Genomic DNA, 16,311 nt, shown 5'->3' on the forward strand with positions numbered 1-16,311 from the left:
GTTCCCAATCTTTAAAGTGAGTTAAGTAAACTGAGAGCCCCACAGTTCTGACTCCATGTAAGGTGGTGGGTTTGTTCATACTTCTAACATACTGTTAGTTGTCTACATTTACATTCAGTGACTCGGTTCGCTGAGTCAGTGTCTTCCTCAAACACCATGAGGCCTTCTGCATACATCCCTAACCTACTGCACAAAAAGAAGCGGAAAGAGAAAGTTGAAACTCTTGACATAAATAGATCTACAGTTTCCCTTTGCTTCTCAAATCACGTTCAAAAAGTCTGTGAAGTGCAGGGGGTTACTCACAAGCTTAAATGACATTACTCTTTGGGCACAGAGTGCTCAGCACTGTCTAGGAAAATGCCTGAATTTCAATGGCACTGCTCATGGTGAGTTTACTTGTGTCTAGGCTGTGTCTTCAGATCACATTAGATAATCCCGTGAGGAGTTGTTTCGCCATTCAGCTCAAGGCTTGGTGATGCAAATTTTATTTGTAATTTTGTCTGAGTACAGACACCTGCTACTTCAGGCTTGTGGATTACAAGGTATGGCTTGCTACAGCTTTCCAGCTGCAAGTCCAATGCAAAATCCCAGCATAAAAATCTGGAAATAGCAAATTCCTTTTACATGAGGAGCACAAGGAATTACTAAAATAGAAATCTTTGGAACACAGTTGTTCCAGGATCTCAAACATAATTTTACTCTGTAGGAAATGATGAACTTGATGCACTGGGCACTAACAGAAGAAAAGAGGAGAATGTATTTTAAAGCACTTCATTGTTGTCTTCAGGAGATTTTTTAAATGTACCTACTGTGTGAGGGAAGACTTAATTTTTAGCTGGTTCTTTGAAAAATTAACTCTTAAAACGTCTGCAACATAATTTATAAAAGGAACGTGTTTGAGACCACATTCAAGTGCCGTTCAAATGACTGTCCCCAGACTGTTCACTGCCGTATCTTCAGGTACGGTGTATGCAAGGCCAGTTCTTGTTCATTACGTGTTAGTCCTTCCTTGGTATGTTACGACTAAAGGTAGCACTCTGCTGTTGCCTGGCTATACACGGAGTGATGCAAACACCAGGGTGTAAGAATGAAAAACAGAAGGGAAAGCTATCTTGAACCATTAGCACTTCTCCTGTTGAGAAAACAATGTTAATTTTTTTTCAGGACACCCCTACAAGCAGGCAGCAGGACAATAAAGATTGGCTTTTAAGTCCAGAGCAAATCTTGTTAACTTCAATCCCAGGCAGATCTGCAGTTTAATCTGGATAAAGATTACAGAGTGATTTACAAATGACAGCATTAACCTGCCTGTAATTAATTTATCTTTATTTCTACTATTAATTACGTAAAAATCAATTCTGCTTTTTTTTGTAACCTGTTCCTTTCCATTGTACTTCTGCGATGAGTCGCTTTTAAAAATAATCTGTTCTTTAAATTTTCCTAGATTTTTCTGTGGTGGTAGCAATGACTCCACACACAAATGAGGTTCACGTACAGGGCACTACCACAAAGGCCATACATGCTTATAGCACACACTAATTTAAGACTTAATTTCAGGACGTGCTGATGGACAAAGGGGTAATACTACAGTTACCATTTTCAGTGCAAATGAGACTGTCTCATTCACGTGGAATGTGTCCGGGATGACTTACTACCTAGGTAGTGGTACGCAGTACAACACACTTAAAATAAAAGCTGGATAGTATTATACTGGAGGATGAAATCTGACTGAAGACTGGCAAACAAGCTGCTTTTAACAATGAGTGGTTTAAGTAAAATTAATGAACAGCCCGAGAAAGTTAACTGCATGTTACTTACTAGCCTATTATTAGCAATTCCTTGGGTCTGAAGTTAAAAATCACCACACCTGACAAGCGTTAAGTCTTAAAGCCAGGCGACTCCATCACAACCTCAAGACTATGGAAATCTGGACAGGTCACATATATCGAGTCGCCCACCAGCCTGAGAGCAGCACAGCACGCCGGGCTTGCCTGGTTCTGCCCACGCCAGCACCCGCCCCTTCCACCCTGGGCCGCTGGGCTGGTGGCAGGGGTGTGAAAAGCAGCGTGCTGTTTTGAGAATGGAAACATCATCTGGAGGGTTACAGGGCTGATAATTACTGACGCTGCCCCCTTCTATAGCAAGACCTGAACGGTCTTCGGAGAGCGCTCCCCAAAACAGTAACGAAAGAGGTGAAAATGCCTTTTGGTGGCTGTCCTGTTCCACACAAAGAATGACTCATTTTAGGCACTCTACAGGGAATGTTTAAGCTAGATTTCTTCTTATGCCTCAGTTATCCCATCTGTGCTGTTTGCTCATTAATTTAAGGGAAGCCAAAGGGAACTTTTCACTACCCTTCTGTCCTCGCTATCTTGTCCTCTTCACAGCCCCAGGGCACGGCTGTTTGCAACAGAATGGAAACCATCACGAGGCTCTTGACTTCCCAAAAAATATTTTCAGCAAACTGCCTAGAGCTGACAATGAGCATATTGTGCTTCTCCCACCACACCCCTGCTGCTGGAGATTGTCCCGCAGCCGCTCCGCTCTGCCCCAGATGGCCTGGCACACCCGCTCCACGCCGAGGGCAGACCCCCAAGTGTAGAGGACTGAGGGCGGCGGGTTGATCAGCATTGATAACATGCAGCTGTGGCCTTGCCTCAGCGGCAGTGGGTTGGTTGACATGGATGATGTGCAGCTGTAGCTCGTTCCAGCTAAGTGGTTAAATAGCCCTGAGGATGGTGGGAGGGGGAGCAGCAGTGTGGTCTGACCTCTGGAGGAAGGTGCTACAGCACGGACAGTAGAATCTGACAACGGTAAAGCCCTGTTGCAGCCTGCTAGTTTGATTGTGCTGCAACAACTGGTGCCCCGTGTGAGGACAACTGAGTGGGACTCGACTACAACACGTAAGTGCAGCAGTAACCGCACCTTGCGCAGGCACTGCTGCTGTGCTGGGCTGTGGGCTGCAGCCCCGCCACCCCCCGAGCCCCAGGGACACCCTGCTGAAGAAGACCAACCGAAACAACAAAGGCTGCAGCACTCGAGCTTTTCCTTTGGAGCTGGTTTTCCACCCCGCAGTCAACACGGTACATGCGGTTCCTTAAGAAGCCTGTTGGAGCTGGCCCTGGCCCTGCCTGCCCCTTACACGAGCAGGACCGCTCTTCCAATTGCTATGACCCCTCTAAACACACTGAAATATTGCGATAATGATCACCTGCCAGATCACCGGTGACTGGGATCACCTTCCTGGTATTCCCACAGGGACACGTTTTGTTACTTTTCAGATGTATTATTAAGAATACACGGATCTCTTAGGAAAGCACACGCTTCTGCTAAGCATCACTGTACCAAAAGGCACATTAAGGGGGAGCTTTCTGTTCACGCAAAAGCAGCCAAATGCCCAGCTTTTATTGAAGCAAAGTGTTTTCTGGGACCCTAGCTTTAACTGTACGCCACTGAAGACATGCACAGGCATGTTAAAGCCTGACACACAGGATACGTTTTATGGCCCTCCACCCCCTTGCATTATCACCTGTATGGTTTTATGAAAGAACTGAGAAGCCACAAAGCTTCCTCAGCTCCCTCAGCCACCAGCAACATCATCGGCTGCACCTTCAGCTACCCACGTGCTAGATTCAATGCTACTGCCGGACACCTCTCCTGAAGGACAGTACACGTGGAAATATTTCTCTATTATTCATCTCTGGTAATCTTTCCTACTCTGAATTTCTGCTACTTATCACCTGCCCTGTAATGTAAGGACACACTTTTTTTCCCTAGGTAAAAACTACAAGGAGTGAACCACAAGCCACAGTATTTACATACTTTTACCCTTTACGCTGTGCGTACTCCACAGTAAAAAAAGAAAAGCAGTACTTTCTTTGAAGATGGTAACTGAATTCTACTGTATAAAAGCATACCAAAAGCAAAAAAAAAAAAGGACCCAAGTTTTGTCCAGGACTTGTCTATTTCTGTAGAATATAACTATAATGTTATTTCTATATAAAATATTTCTATATAAATAACAGAAATTTCAATATAAACCAACTAGAATGTTATTTCCCATTGGGAAGGGTATAAATTTGAACAGCTGCTGAACTCCCATATTTATTTTGCATCACAAACACTTTTAACTGTTCATTCATTTTAGAGCAATCTAAGATAATTCATACAAGTCTCTTGGACTTGCACCGTGGGTGTTATTTGAGGAGTGTTGTCATAATGAACAACTCTCCTCATTTATCAATAAACCAAGGTCTTTGGCACCAGACATTTGTAAATTTAAATTTATTCAAAAACCTAGTAAGACTGCACTGAAATAACGCTTTTTTTGTACTCCGTGTGATCGCTGTTGTTATTGAGACTAGTCTGGCATCAGTTGCATGTAAGACCTCACATTAGCATGTACTGAGCTCTGCCATCGTGACTCAGAATTATTCTACTACTAATGCAGCTTTTCACTAGATAGTGATCACTGAAGTATTTCATTTTGTGCTACTGCATTCCACAGATGTAAACCAGTCTACCTCTACATTAGCAATATTTACTTCCCAGCAAAAGGAAGAAACAGTAATTAAAATTGCAGTTGTGTCGTTCTCCCGCTCATAGCCCCTCTTTGCTACGCTGCTTCCCATTAACTCAGAGGAGAGCTTCTTCCCGGGCTGCTTGGAAAAGATGCAAGCAGCTCGGGTAGGGTTCCCCTCACCTAGCTTAGTTATGCAGACTGGGCATGTCCCAGTTTCTAGACTCCGTCACCAGTCAGGCACCTTTGGGGATTCACTTGCACGTTCCAGACACATTTTAGATGAAGTAAACCACCTTCCAGAGTACATTCTCTCCATCGGCTAGAGAGAGAGCCGAGATGATCTAGACTAAACACAACTCTCGGGCATTTACTTTGCCAGCTGTATGCACGCCAGAGGGTGGGGAGGAATCTTCTGTTCATTTCTAGCACTTCCATGTCATCCGCACCTTCCAGTTAGGCAAGAGGAAGAGAAGTCATATACAAAGAGCACTGAAGAAAAACAAGTGACTAATTCCTGAAGGGGTTTTTGTTTGGTACGTGCTTTTTTGTTTGGTTGTTTTGTGGTTGTTGGATTTTATTATTTTTTTTTTTAAACTAAAAATTGTCTCTCGATTTTCCCTTTGTTGACCGTATTCTTTCATTACCTATAGTCTCTTCTGGCTATTAATTTTTTCTTCCTTGACATTAGTATTTCTTGAAAGAACTATTAATTCTAGACTAGAAGTATTCATTGATGCCTTCTGGATAAATTCCAAGCCTTTCCAAATTTAACATTTCAACAGCACTTCACCCTCTCTTCACATACAGTTCTTCCCTCCCCAGTCTGCAGTCTGACTTCTGTCCTGCACACCACCTCCTCCCCTAGTGTACTTCTGGGAGCGCACGGGAAGAGTTTCCTTTTGCTCTTGTACAACAATTCTCAAGAAGCCAGTACTAAAATATCTTTAAAGAGATACCGAGACGTAGCAACACTTAAAGCTGTAAGGAAACGTAAGCAGTTTAAAAGGATTTTACACTCCCACTCTTCTCCATGTGCTGGAAAAACACCCTTCCCACAGCTTAGAGGAGTATTGCATTTTCCTTACCATTAGTATTAAACCAAAAAAAGCCAATTATTTAAATAATGACAGAGTATATGAAATTTCACAATCCTGGCAAAGCTGAGACAAATGGACTGTTTCTGAATCTGTGAATGAATGCTGATGCCCTCTTTTGTTAGCTGCAAAAAACCAATACTGCTTTTTAAAAGAGTCTGTTTCTTATTAAAGTTTAGAATACTCATTATTCTGGTATCTGAGCTCCAAAATGTACAGCACAATACTCCTCGACACCTTGAAGCAATTTTATATAAAGGAGAACAGTTTCTTAAACTTTTGTATCATTCTCAATTCAAGGCTGCAGAAGACAGTAAACAGTGGGTGCAGTTGCCTGCATACTCTGAATTCTATTTCTTGCCCTGTTGATTTAATGTCCTCACCGGGATAACAGGCCCTATGGAAAAAAACCACCATCACAGGTGTTGAACACAAGTTGTAACTACACCCTGATTTTTTTTCCCCCTTAAGGTGTAGACTGACTGTTTTTTCAGGAAGACGAAGGATAGAAAGAATTAACAGGGCTCCACACCCCCCATTATCTGGAAAAAATACACATAGCACGCCCGATCGGCATGGCACTGGGCAGCATCCAGCCGTGCATGTGGCTCGGACTACTAAACCGGTATGACTTGAATGATTAGGCTCATGCCAGAGGCCCACAGTTTGATCTTCAAAATGTTAGTATGTGGTTGGTAGGGATCTAACTTTTATTACATGAAGTGCAGTTAAACAGCTGTTAAGAAAAAAATCTGGAACTATAAAAAAAATAACAAGTGAAGCATATAAAAATACTTGCCCAGCAACTCCTGCATCAACCAGTGATGTGGTGTGACTTGACCTACACTGCACCAGCATGGACAGATGAACAGCAGCAGTTTAAGGGGAACTTAAAAACATTACAGCTAGTCAGTAGAAGACTATAATAAGCAATGCAAAGGCTTGCCGCTCTAGTGAAGCCTTTATATTCTAAAAGACTATTAGCAGTGCATACTTCTTTTACTTGTGATGTAAACACAGCCACCTACAAGGTACTTCTTTCAAAAAGCAAAGGCCATCCATTGAGGGAACTCTTGCTGCCACAGCACAGAATCCTGTTCTTGGGACCGCTGTAAGGTGGAGATGGCCACAACACAGAACGTACTTCTCAGACCTTTGCTACTATTTGAAACATACTGAAAAAACAAGAATCTGCTCAGTGCAGAGTTGAGTACTACATGTTTTGATTCTGGCAATGTAACCTCTAGGTTTTTTTGGTGGCTTGACTGGCCTTTCAAAGGTATTTTTAAAATTTTAACTCTTAACTGCTTATGTTAAATGGGTCAGGAACTGCCTACTTTACAGACTACCTCTTTCTCAGTCTCTTCCTTTTCTTAAGCCCACAATGTCTAATTAAGTATTTAGAAGGAACCAGGGAAAGAGACATTTGTAATAGTGCTCCTGTGCTTTCCGACTCTGTGTACCTCAGATGCTCCTCAAGATGCGGTGGAAGCACTCTGTGGCTTTTGCAATTTCTTAGCAAGACAAGGAATTGGTAAGCCAGAAACAGCCATGACAGAGTTGGTTTGTTTTTTTTATTTATTTTATTTTTTATTTTGTTTGGGAAGACCATTCCTGTAAACAGAACTGAATAATGGAACATGGTTTTCATGCAAAGTAAGACTTAGTTCCACTGTCTCTAGAAGACACTAACTCTAAACTGACTCTGTCATTGCTGCTTTTGCATGCAGTGGCTGATCCTCTTTTCACATACTCCCAAATAAATCTATGTGAATTTTTGTCACAATAAAAATGAAAGGTAATTTTAAACAATAGCAAGAACTCAAGACTGTTTTCTCCTCTTTTCCTCATTCCAGCTTATCAGGCCGTATATGTCTTCATGAAAGAGATGACTAGACTATTGAAGCTAACACCTCTGCAACAACCACCTCTGCCTGCACATCAAGCTGCCAGAAGAAACTGTTCTGAAGTTGCAAACACTGTTTAATCCTGTACAATTCTGATGGGTAAGCCTCTCTTCAAACAAGGTTTTCAGTAGCAGCTGGGTAGGCAGAAGGAGATAAGAAACATTGCAAGTGAAGGAGGAAGACAAAGTTGGTTAATAACACAAGGTAGAGCTTCTCAGTCATTAATAAGCAGCACCAGACGGGGTGGGATAAAAGGTTTAGGGAAAAAAAAAAAGCATTTTAAACTATATAACAATAGAAGCAGAAACAAATTCCTCTTCTCCCCATTCTTAACCATAAAGACAGTGCACGCTTGCTTTGTGCGGCCATGTCAATGAGGCACAAGCACTTCTCTGGAAGCTAGTCAGCAGCTATTCTTTTGTGACTCAGGGAAAAGGTTTCCATATTTTAGTTGTGGATGATATGAGTTACAGTAAGAGTAGTTATCAGTGAAAAGAGTATATGAGTTTCTCCACCGGCAAAACGTAATTGTTGGATGAAAATTTTTTTTCTTATCTCAAAAACATGTATTTGCCCTTTAAATTAAGAGCGCTTCTAGAAAAATAAACATCAGGTATGATAACAGACATTTATCATTTGACTTTTGATGAGTACTAGAAGTACCATGTTAAAAAATAAATCAAGTAGGTTTTTAGTCTTCTGTAGGAAATTATGTTAACATGCAAACTATTAAAGTTAAAAGATTATTAACTTTTGGCTATTAAGTATCACAATATAAATCAAACCTCTGCTACTTTGTTACGCAGAGGTTATTGAAATACTAATCAGAAGTTCTGGATTGTATCTTGCAATAAAGTAAGCGCCATCCATCTCCAACGCGACCTCTTCACTGTTCTCTGAAGACAGCACGAACATACAGACAAAAGCCAAGGCTGGCAGTAAGTCTGAGCAGTGGCGGGTCTAAACAGTGGATTGTGAGATGTGGTACATCGTACCACAATCCTGAGGCAAGCAGCCTTTCAATATGCAACAACTAGTTGAACAACTTCCTGAGTTTGATGCAGAATATTGGCATGGCATTATCAAGGCTTGGATTTTCAGCATCAAGCTGCCAACAACACAAGCCATCTCTTCTGGCCTGTCGAGAGTGTCAGCAATTTAAGCTACATAATACCACGCCCACGAGGCTGGGTTAAATCGCCTAGAGTGCTGCTCAAGTAGAGCTGTGACTCGGATCAGATACTCAACACAGTGTTATTTGGGTGAGAGGTGATTCTGGGTTCTCCAAACTACCTGTAACAGCACTGCATATCCTTACATAGCATCCAGCTTTGATATTTTACCATGTTTGCCACCTTACAAGTTGCCATATCTACATATTATGCATTGCAGAGGGAAGTAGTACAGTGCATACCAGGAATGGAAGTGATATGACCGGACTGTAAACAAGCAAACAAAAGCTTGCTATATTTCTCCCCTCCCTTTGTTTCTCTGTAGGCTACAGTCTTATCCAAAATACTTTGTCTGTTACAGAAAGCCACCTTGATGCACTAGCAGTTCCTAAACACAGAGGCTAGCTGTCCAACTACTCCTTAAATCTTGCCACACAACACTTTATCACCAAGGAGAGGACAAGAAAAATGGAAAAACACTGTTTAAGGGGACAGCACTGTGCCCAGTGAAGCCGATAGCAGGAATACTGCTAAAACATCAGTTATTCTTAGTTCTGTCAAAATAAACTGAGATACTTCATTTTACAGTGTATTTGTAGAAATGCAAAACATGGTTTTCATTTTTTTTTTTTTAAACTCACCATTTGAGGTGTTGTTCTGACATCTACCACAGCAAATAAGCTGTGAAAACAAGAAAATCCTGTGGGATCTCAGCTATGTATACAAAGGCCTTAAAAACCACAAGTAGGGTTTTTAAGCATGCTTGGCTTAAGACACTCGGCATCATTCAAGTGGAGATACCAGCGTATTACTCCAGTTCACATCACGGATATATTACTGTAACAGTCCCATAACAAAACTACAAGAAACATGTATGTTCTTGGGAAAATCCAGTTTTAGGAGGCATTACACAAGTCTGAGAAAACTGAGAAGCTGAAAACATTATAGAATATGGATAATCTAACAAAAGAGTTCTGAAGCTTGGAGGATTCATGCATACTGTTCTATGCAAAGGCGTAACATCACATACATTCTAAATAGAAAAACAAGTATGTTGCCACTACTATTTTATACTGTTAATTTCAACTTGTTCACTTCTTAAAAAAAGTATTAAATCTTGTTTGGAGAAGCTTTGAACTGTTTCAGAACACATGCCCTTCCCTTACAACAAAAGGTGCTGGATTTCCTTAGGACTGAATTCCTGTTATGTATTCTTAGTTTCAAAACGGATGAGGACTGCATGCATCTTCAATGCTGAAAAACTAGTCACACCTGTCAATTAAAAGGGAATAAGATAAAAATTTTGCTTACCTTTCCATGAACAACAATTCTGATTAAAAGGGATTTCATCTAGTAGATAATACCCATTTAAACAATGTATCGTGTGTTACTAGGAAAAACGTGTTTAAATTAATCTTCAAGCATTTCTTTAATTACGATAAAGTCACCTAAGATATCACAGGTTTTTGCATTTATCAATCTCTCAAATGATACTAACTTTGTATTCATTACATTAATTATTATAAAATGTATAAATTACATTAATATAAAAATATTGTAAACCAATCCATATCTAGCAAGCTTAAAGTGAAGACCAGACACTCACTTCTGCAGGCATTCCAGCTCCAAAGGCAGGTCACAACCTACATAAACTCTATTCGTTAAACTGTATTCTAACAGTTCACAAAAACAGGGATCCTACAAGAGAAGATTAATGTTTAATTTAAATCATGCTGCTCTGTGAAGTGAATTTTCAAACAAATTAGTAAGGCACATGAATGCAGGAGATTTAATAGGACCTTTTCTAGAAAAACAACTCTGCAAATGGTGTAACGTGAGAGAAAGATACCTATAGCTACTGTAAGTTATATTTGTTGCACATAGCTGTGGGGAAACTAAACATGTTATTCAGAGTATTTCTGGAATACTGCTTTCCTTCTTATCCAGAAAGTCAGATGTAACATCAGATATTAAAAGCTCACCTTATTCCTGTGGAAGAACCATGCAAGGGTTCAAGAGACCGCCTCCCTGGCAGGCTGTTATTATAACTAGGAGCAATCACTTCTACAAGCTTCCGTTTAAAAGTGAAGCGAATTCATTTTGTGAAGGATCCGATTGCATAAGGTTATGCAGAATACGCTTACTTGGACTTGCTGCTGGAGAGCTTCCCTCTCTTGTAGAGAGAAAAAGGAGGCAGAAGCCCAGATGCACCACAGCATTACAATTTCCTTCGTGCCTGGAAGCTTACTGCGTGGGTGCCTGCACTGTTCATCCTTACAGGAACCTATGGAGTTCAGATATTTGCAAGTGCAGACTGAGGACTGCACACCAATTCTTAACATAATCTGATGTTCCTTCCCTCATATCAGATTAACCCCCTCAAATCCTTCATTTACTGTGGCAAATACTGGATCCAATTCAAAGATATAAAACCAAAACTTACTTTCACAAGAACATGAGGATTTCCCACGACAATCAGCAAAGCTTTTGATCTAGTAATTGCTACATTAAATCTCTTAGGGTTCGAGAGAAAGCCCAAGCAGTGTTTGTCATCACCAAACAAGCCTTCATGAGACCGCACCTAAAATTAAAGATGGATAATTTTAGAAACAGAAGAGTAAGGAAGTTACCCTATGGCTAGGTAAGTTGTTTTAAGATAGCGTTTACCTACTGCAGCAATCCACACACAGCTCTGTCAACAATTAGCACAAGTTAGCTTCCTAATCCAAGTTTCAGCTAGCTATTTCCCACCATTAGCTCTCCCACAGAAGGTCTGTCCTCCAAGAGGGTGCTAAGACAACTTCAGCAATTTCAAGAGAATTGTGTACTAGTTTCATTTTAGCATCATGAGCATCCACTGTAATTTGAAACAGAAGATACCAAAACTGCTTCCTAAAAACTAGCGATTTTATCTTTTCAGTAGAAGAATTGCTAGAGCTCCTGGCATTCCAGTTCCTAAAGCTGAATGACAATTCAGTGTGTCTTTTCTGCAAGCCTTCTTCAGCAGTCTCAGTGTGCTTTGACTGCTTTTTCTAAGCTAAGCCAAAGCAATTAGTACGCTGTAACTACTGCTCATTAAACTTGCACCTATTTCATCTATATTTGAACACATTTTTGATAAAAGGAAAATTTCATGACCTAAATAATGAGTCTTTGTAAACAGGAGCATAGTACATACCTAGAACTACTTTAAGAAAGATGTAATGCTGAACTGAAGAGCTATGGTATGATGCAGAACAAAAAGCAAGCATAGTATGACTGCCCTCAGGAAAAAAAACAATCAAGAAAGTCCCACAGACTATTCCCTCAAGCCACAAAAGAACCCCCCAAACCCATCCCTTTCTCCACTGCCTCATTCACCCTGCTTTCCAGTGTTTTGGTTTTTACGCAGCTCTTTTACCCTCCTCTCTCCAAGAAATCCTACGTACTCCTGTTAATAGTCATCCAGTACTGGTCGTATCTTCAGCTACACATTCCTGGTCTACACTTCCTTCTTTGATCAGTTTGCCTTATATGCCATTACTCAGACTTACACAGGTTGTGTCTGTACTGTACATTCTTGAACAGCCCCGAATCACAAACACCTCACACACACCATGTTGCAAACAGTTAAGTATTTTTCTTTATTTAGAGACTTAGTGCACCAAAACCACATTACCATTTGGAAAAAAAGCAAGCATATGCAGACTTTTTTTGTATTCTGAACCGAATTCCACACTGTAGAAAATAGGTAGCTGTAGGGTAGCTCTGTAGGGCCCTTAATGCCTACCAAAAGAAAGTCTAAACACTCAAATACAATCAGGTACACTGAACTAGCATCACTTGCTGATGTTCAAAGTATTAAGTTAGTCTTTCTCTAAAGTTTCCCCAATTGTCTTTTTCACTGATCCAGCACAGATTTACTTCTGTCCAGGAGTTCAGCATGCCTACAACAGTGCACATTTGATGGATGTCGTCTCAGAACATAAACGATTGGTATCACATATTGTGGTAGCAAAAAGCCTTCTGCAAAAAGCCTCGGTAGCTATCAACTGACTTATCACCTGCTGCTTACACTTCTCAACCCCACACTGATTTCTCCTTAGAAACACATCCTCTTGTCAAGAGCCCCAGCCAACAATCTTACATGTCTGAGAAGACAAAAGACAGAAAAGTAGGACATAAAGAAACTGCTGTAGTTTTTCCGTTTAGGGGGTTTTCATGTCAATTCAAATGCCAGGGCTATGTGCATGCACTGGAGCAATATCTAGTGCATTTAGAGAGAGGGAACTGGCATATGTCAGCACCTAACCTCAACTTCAGTCTTCCGAGGCCTGCTGTCTTGGCTGCTACAGACAGGATTTCCACACTCTAGTCAACTGCCTGAAAACTAGGACTACATCTTTGTCTGTCACCTGCAGATAACATGTACTAAGATCTTTCAGAAAAAACAGACATCAGCTGAAGCATACTGGTCATCAAGTTTGCAAAAGGTGAGAGACAAGGGCTTCCAGCTTACAAACAACAACCGCAACTCCCCCCAGTACTCTGTAACACAATCCTCTCTTTCTCCCTTTGTCAAATGCAAGGGATAGGCTCAACACAAAGCCACAGAAACCATCTTCCCAAACACATGTGTCTTCCTACATTTCCCGAATGCTCCCTTTTGCCAGCACTTTTCTGAAAGACCCATTTATTGCAAAGAGTGAAACTAAATACCTCTGCATTTTCATGGTCATCTAGAGAACTCTAGCGATGCAGTTTATGCCCCTATACCATTGTATTTACATAAATGCAGTCAACCAAAATAAACTCTGAATCAAGGAGGTGATGCATTGTTAAAACGATGGCCTGTGACTAGTGTACTGCTGAAGCAGATAGAAACAGCATGGATTTCCCGCCCCGCCCCCCCCGGACTTTTTTTCAAGGCTTGTGATAACTTCAGATTCAAAAAGCCAGCATCTAGAAAAGACCTTTACTGACATTCCTATAATACAACCAGTACCACACTTAAAGTGCACCATCAAGACAATCATGAAAGACTATCAAGTGCAGTCCCACCAATGCAAAATAAATAAATTTTGATAAAGGGTATTCAGCTTCTAGGCACAGTCAACATTAGTGTCTGGGAAGTCATGAGCTGTATACCATTAAGTGATAATTCTCAAAGTGATGGTGAAAAATAATGGAGGAACCTACATCAGCTTTTGTAAGTCAAACAGCAATTACTTTTTAATACTGTGATTCACACAGTTGTCTTTCTAATATTTATAATGCATCCAGTTTCCATTCTCCCTATGCACACTTAAGTGAAAGGTATGCTATACGCATGAAACTTAAATAAACTCAGCAGAAGTACGTACAAAGGTTTAATGTTTTACCTCAAAATTTCTCTCTGTACTGTTTCTATGCACTTAAAAATAAGCTCTGTTTTCAAATACTGTGAAAGAGACAAAAACGTAGCTTTTAAATTTTTACTTTTAATTTTTAAAAGCCCTATATCAAAAAGGAAACAGAACCAGACACATACAAAAACTCTCCAGAGGACCACAACAAATATACATACTGTTGATAAGATGATAACCATGTACTCCTGCCCTTGAAACTCTTCTACTGTGCCAACTTTAATGTCTGTCATATCAATACTTCTCAGAAGAAATTTAATTTTTTCAACCTACCAAAACAAACAAAAAAAAGTGTTGAAGGAATTTATATTTACATTTGATGGTGGATTAACTAAAACTGAAAACATACTACATATACAAGTAAGTGATTTAACACAGAGGTGTCACAGGGAATGCCTACACCAAACTTAGCCACCACCTACTAGTAAGGTTTTGAAATAAACCACTAATGTTTCCTGAGAAGCACCACACTTATTACATAGCTTAGAAAGTGCTCACTACCATCATTTAAACAAAAATCAACAGGTTTGTTTTTTTTTTTATAATCCAGGTTTTAATGAAAAGAACAACTTAGATCCATAAACCCTCTTCTTCCATTGTGATTATATCCACAACTATGCTTGCCCCAGACGCAATAGGGCAAGCAGCTTCCCCCAGCCCCTTAAGGCGGCTGTACAGAGATTCCAGCTTTGCTTGCCCGTTGCACCACGCAGAGTGAAAGACAGAGGTGAGATGTGATCTAAAGTACCCTCCCAAAAAGAGAAAGAGAACAAGGAGTCTTGTGCACTGGAACACTGGTATATGCAGGGTCAGTATACTTCCATCTCCTAAAAGCTGCTTGGAGACTATACCTTAAGTGCTCCAAGAAATTTACCAAGAAATCATGCCTGGCTAAGCTGAGGATTACAGTCAACGACTATTTTCTAACCAGTGTTCCTCCAATACAAGGTGACTTTCTTGAAGCAGACACTACTATTCTATGTCTTGCATCATAGGCAGATGAAAGACATAATCATACGAAATGTTTTAGGGAGTATCAGAGGTTCAGTCACTTCAATACTATATATAAATATTTGAAAAATAAATAGTAACTGTAAACATGGGCAGGTGCATACACCTGAACAGTAGGATCAGTACAGGCAGAATTCTAATTGGCAAGTGAGATTTCTTCAAAAGGGGTTGGTCTTTTCCACACACCTCACAGTGTTTCACCCAACCTACACAGGCAAGGCCATGAATACTGAGATGTGAACACCAAGAAAAACAGTACACACACTGTCCAGAGCGTACTCTGGAAATGAAAGGAGATTTAATCCCTTTTTGTTTTTTTAAAATGAAAGCAGACATCACATGCTGAATAGACATGAACACAAACAGTTTTAAAAATAAACCACAGCATTTGAAGTTGAATCCAACATTCTCTCCAGGTTTAAACAGCAGCACAAACTTCAAGTCTGACTGCAAGACAGATAAAAGTCCCAATTCCTCTAGTTGCCTCAAAGCTTTAATGAGGTGACGTGCCACCTACTTCACTGCATTTCTCTTGTTCCGCTCCTCAGTGCGGAGTGACAGAATCAGACTGCTGTTTCAGCTGTTGGATAATAAATTCTTGACTTGCACTCTTCACTCCTAACAGCTGAAAAATCTGCTTCTGACTCCAAAACTGCAAGAAGATTTCTCCTTACATAATTTACTGATTTTTAAAACTGAAAAAGTAGAATGCCATTAGAATTGTCTTTCTCTAGGTTTAGATTTCAATGGAAACATCATTAATAACTGATGCCACACAGTGTAATATGACACAAAAAAAGTGAAGTTTTGAGATATGCCTCCCTGCTCTAACCAACCACAGCCATGCTAAAGTTCTTATACACCAGCTATACCTGTTTACGATACGGTGTAATCACTCCAATATCAGTCACTGACACTGCAGCATTTTCATTTTTAGCAAGGTGGCAACAGTACTGCATTACTTTAACTGCTTCTGTTGGATTAAACCACGAAAGACTGCAACCTTCACGTGTTTCACTGCCCTGTATTAGGCGAAAGGAAATGAGGAAGATGAAGACCAGGTACAGAAGTCACTAAGTATTTATTAATAGATTATTCTTACACATCCTAAATGCAAAATAAGAGTGATGTAATGTTACACACATTTTATCTTCCTTGCTATGTACCCTTTCTAGTTAACAAGTATTACCTAACATTTTATACTGTGTTATTTAAGCTGAA

The 16,311-nt window shown here is 40.3% G+C and overlaps 1 protein-coding gene across 1 annotated transcript in view; it reads right to left on the bottom strand.

Moving 5' to 3' along the window:
* Positions 1-10,297: 10,297 nt before the first annotated feature.
* MOV10L1 (Mov10 like RISC complex RNA helicase 1) overlaps positions 10,298-16,311 on the bottom strand; it is a 31,027-nt gene continuing 25,013 nt past the window's right edge. The window contains exons 21-24 of the mRNA XM_055711991.1: positions 15,963-16,112; positions 14,241-14,348; positions 11,139-11,276; positions 10,298-10,393 (exon numbers count right to left, since the gene is read on the bottom strand). Coding sequence (XP_055567966.1) covers positions 10,298-10,393; positions 11,139-11,276; positions 14,241-14,348; positions 15,963-16,112 — 492 coding nt within the window. The remainder of the gene's footprint in view (positions 10,394-11,138; positions 11,277-14,240; positions 14,349-15,962; positions 16,113-16,311) is intronic.

The sequence above is a fragment of the Falco cherrug genome, chromosome 5 (genome assembly GCF_023634085.1).
Source record: "Falco cherrug isolate bFalChe1 chromosome 5, bFalChe1.pri, whole genome shotgun sequence".
NCBI lineage: Eukaryota > Metazoa > Chordata > Aves > Falconiformes > Falconidae > Falco > Falco cherrug.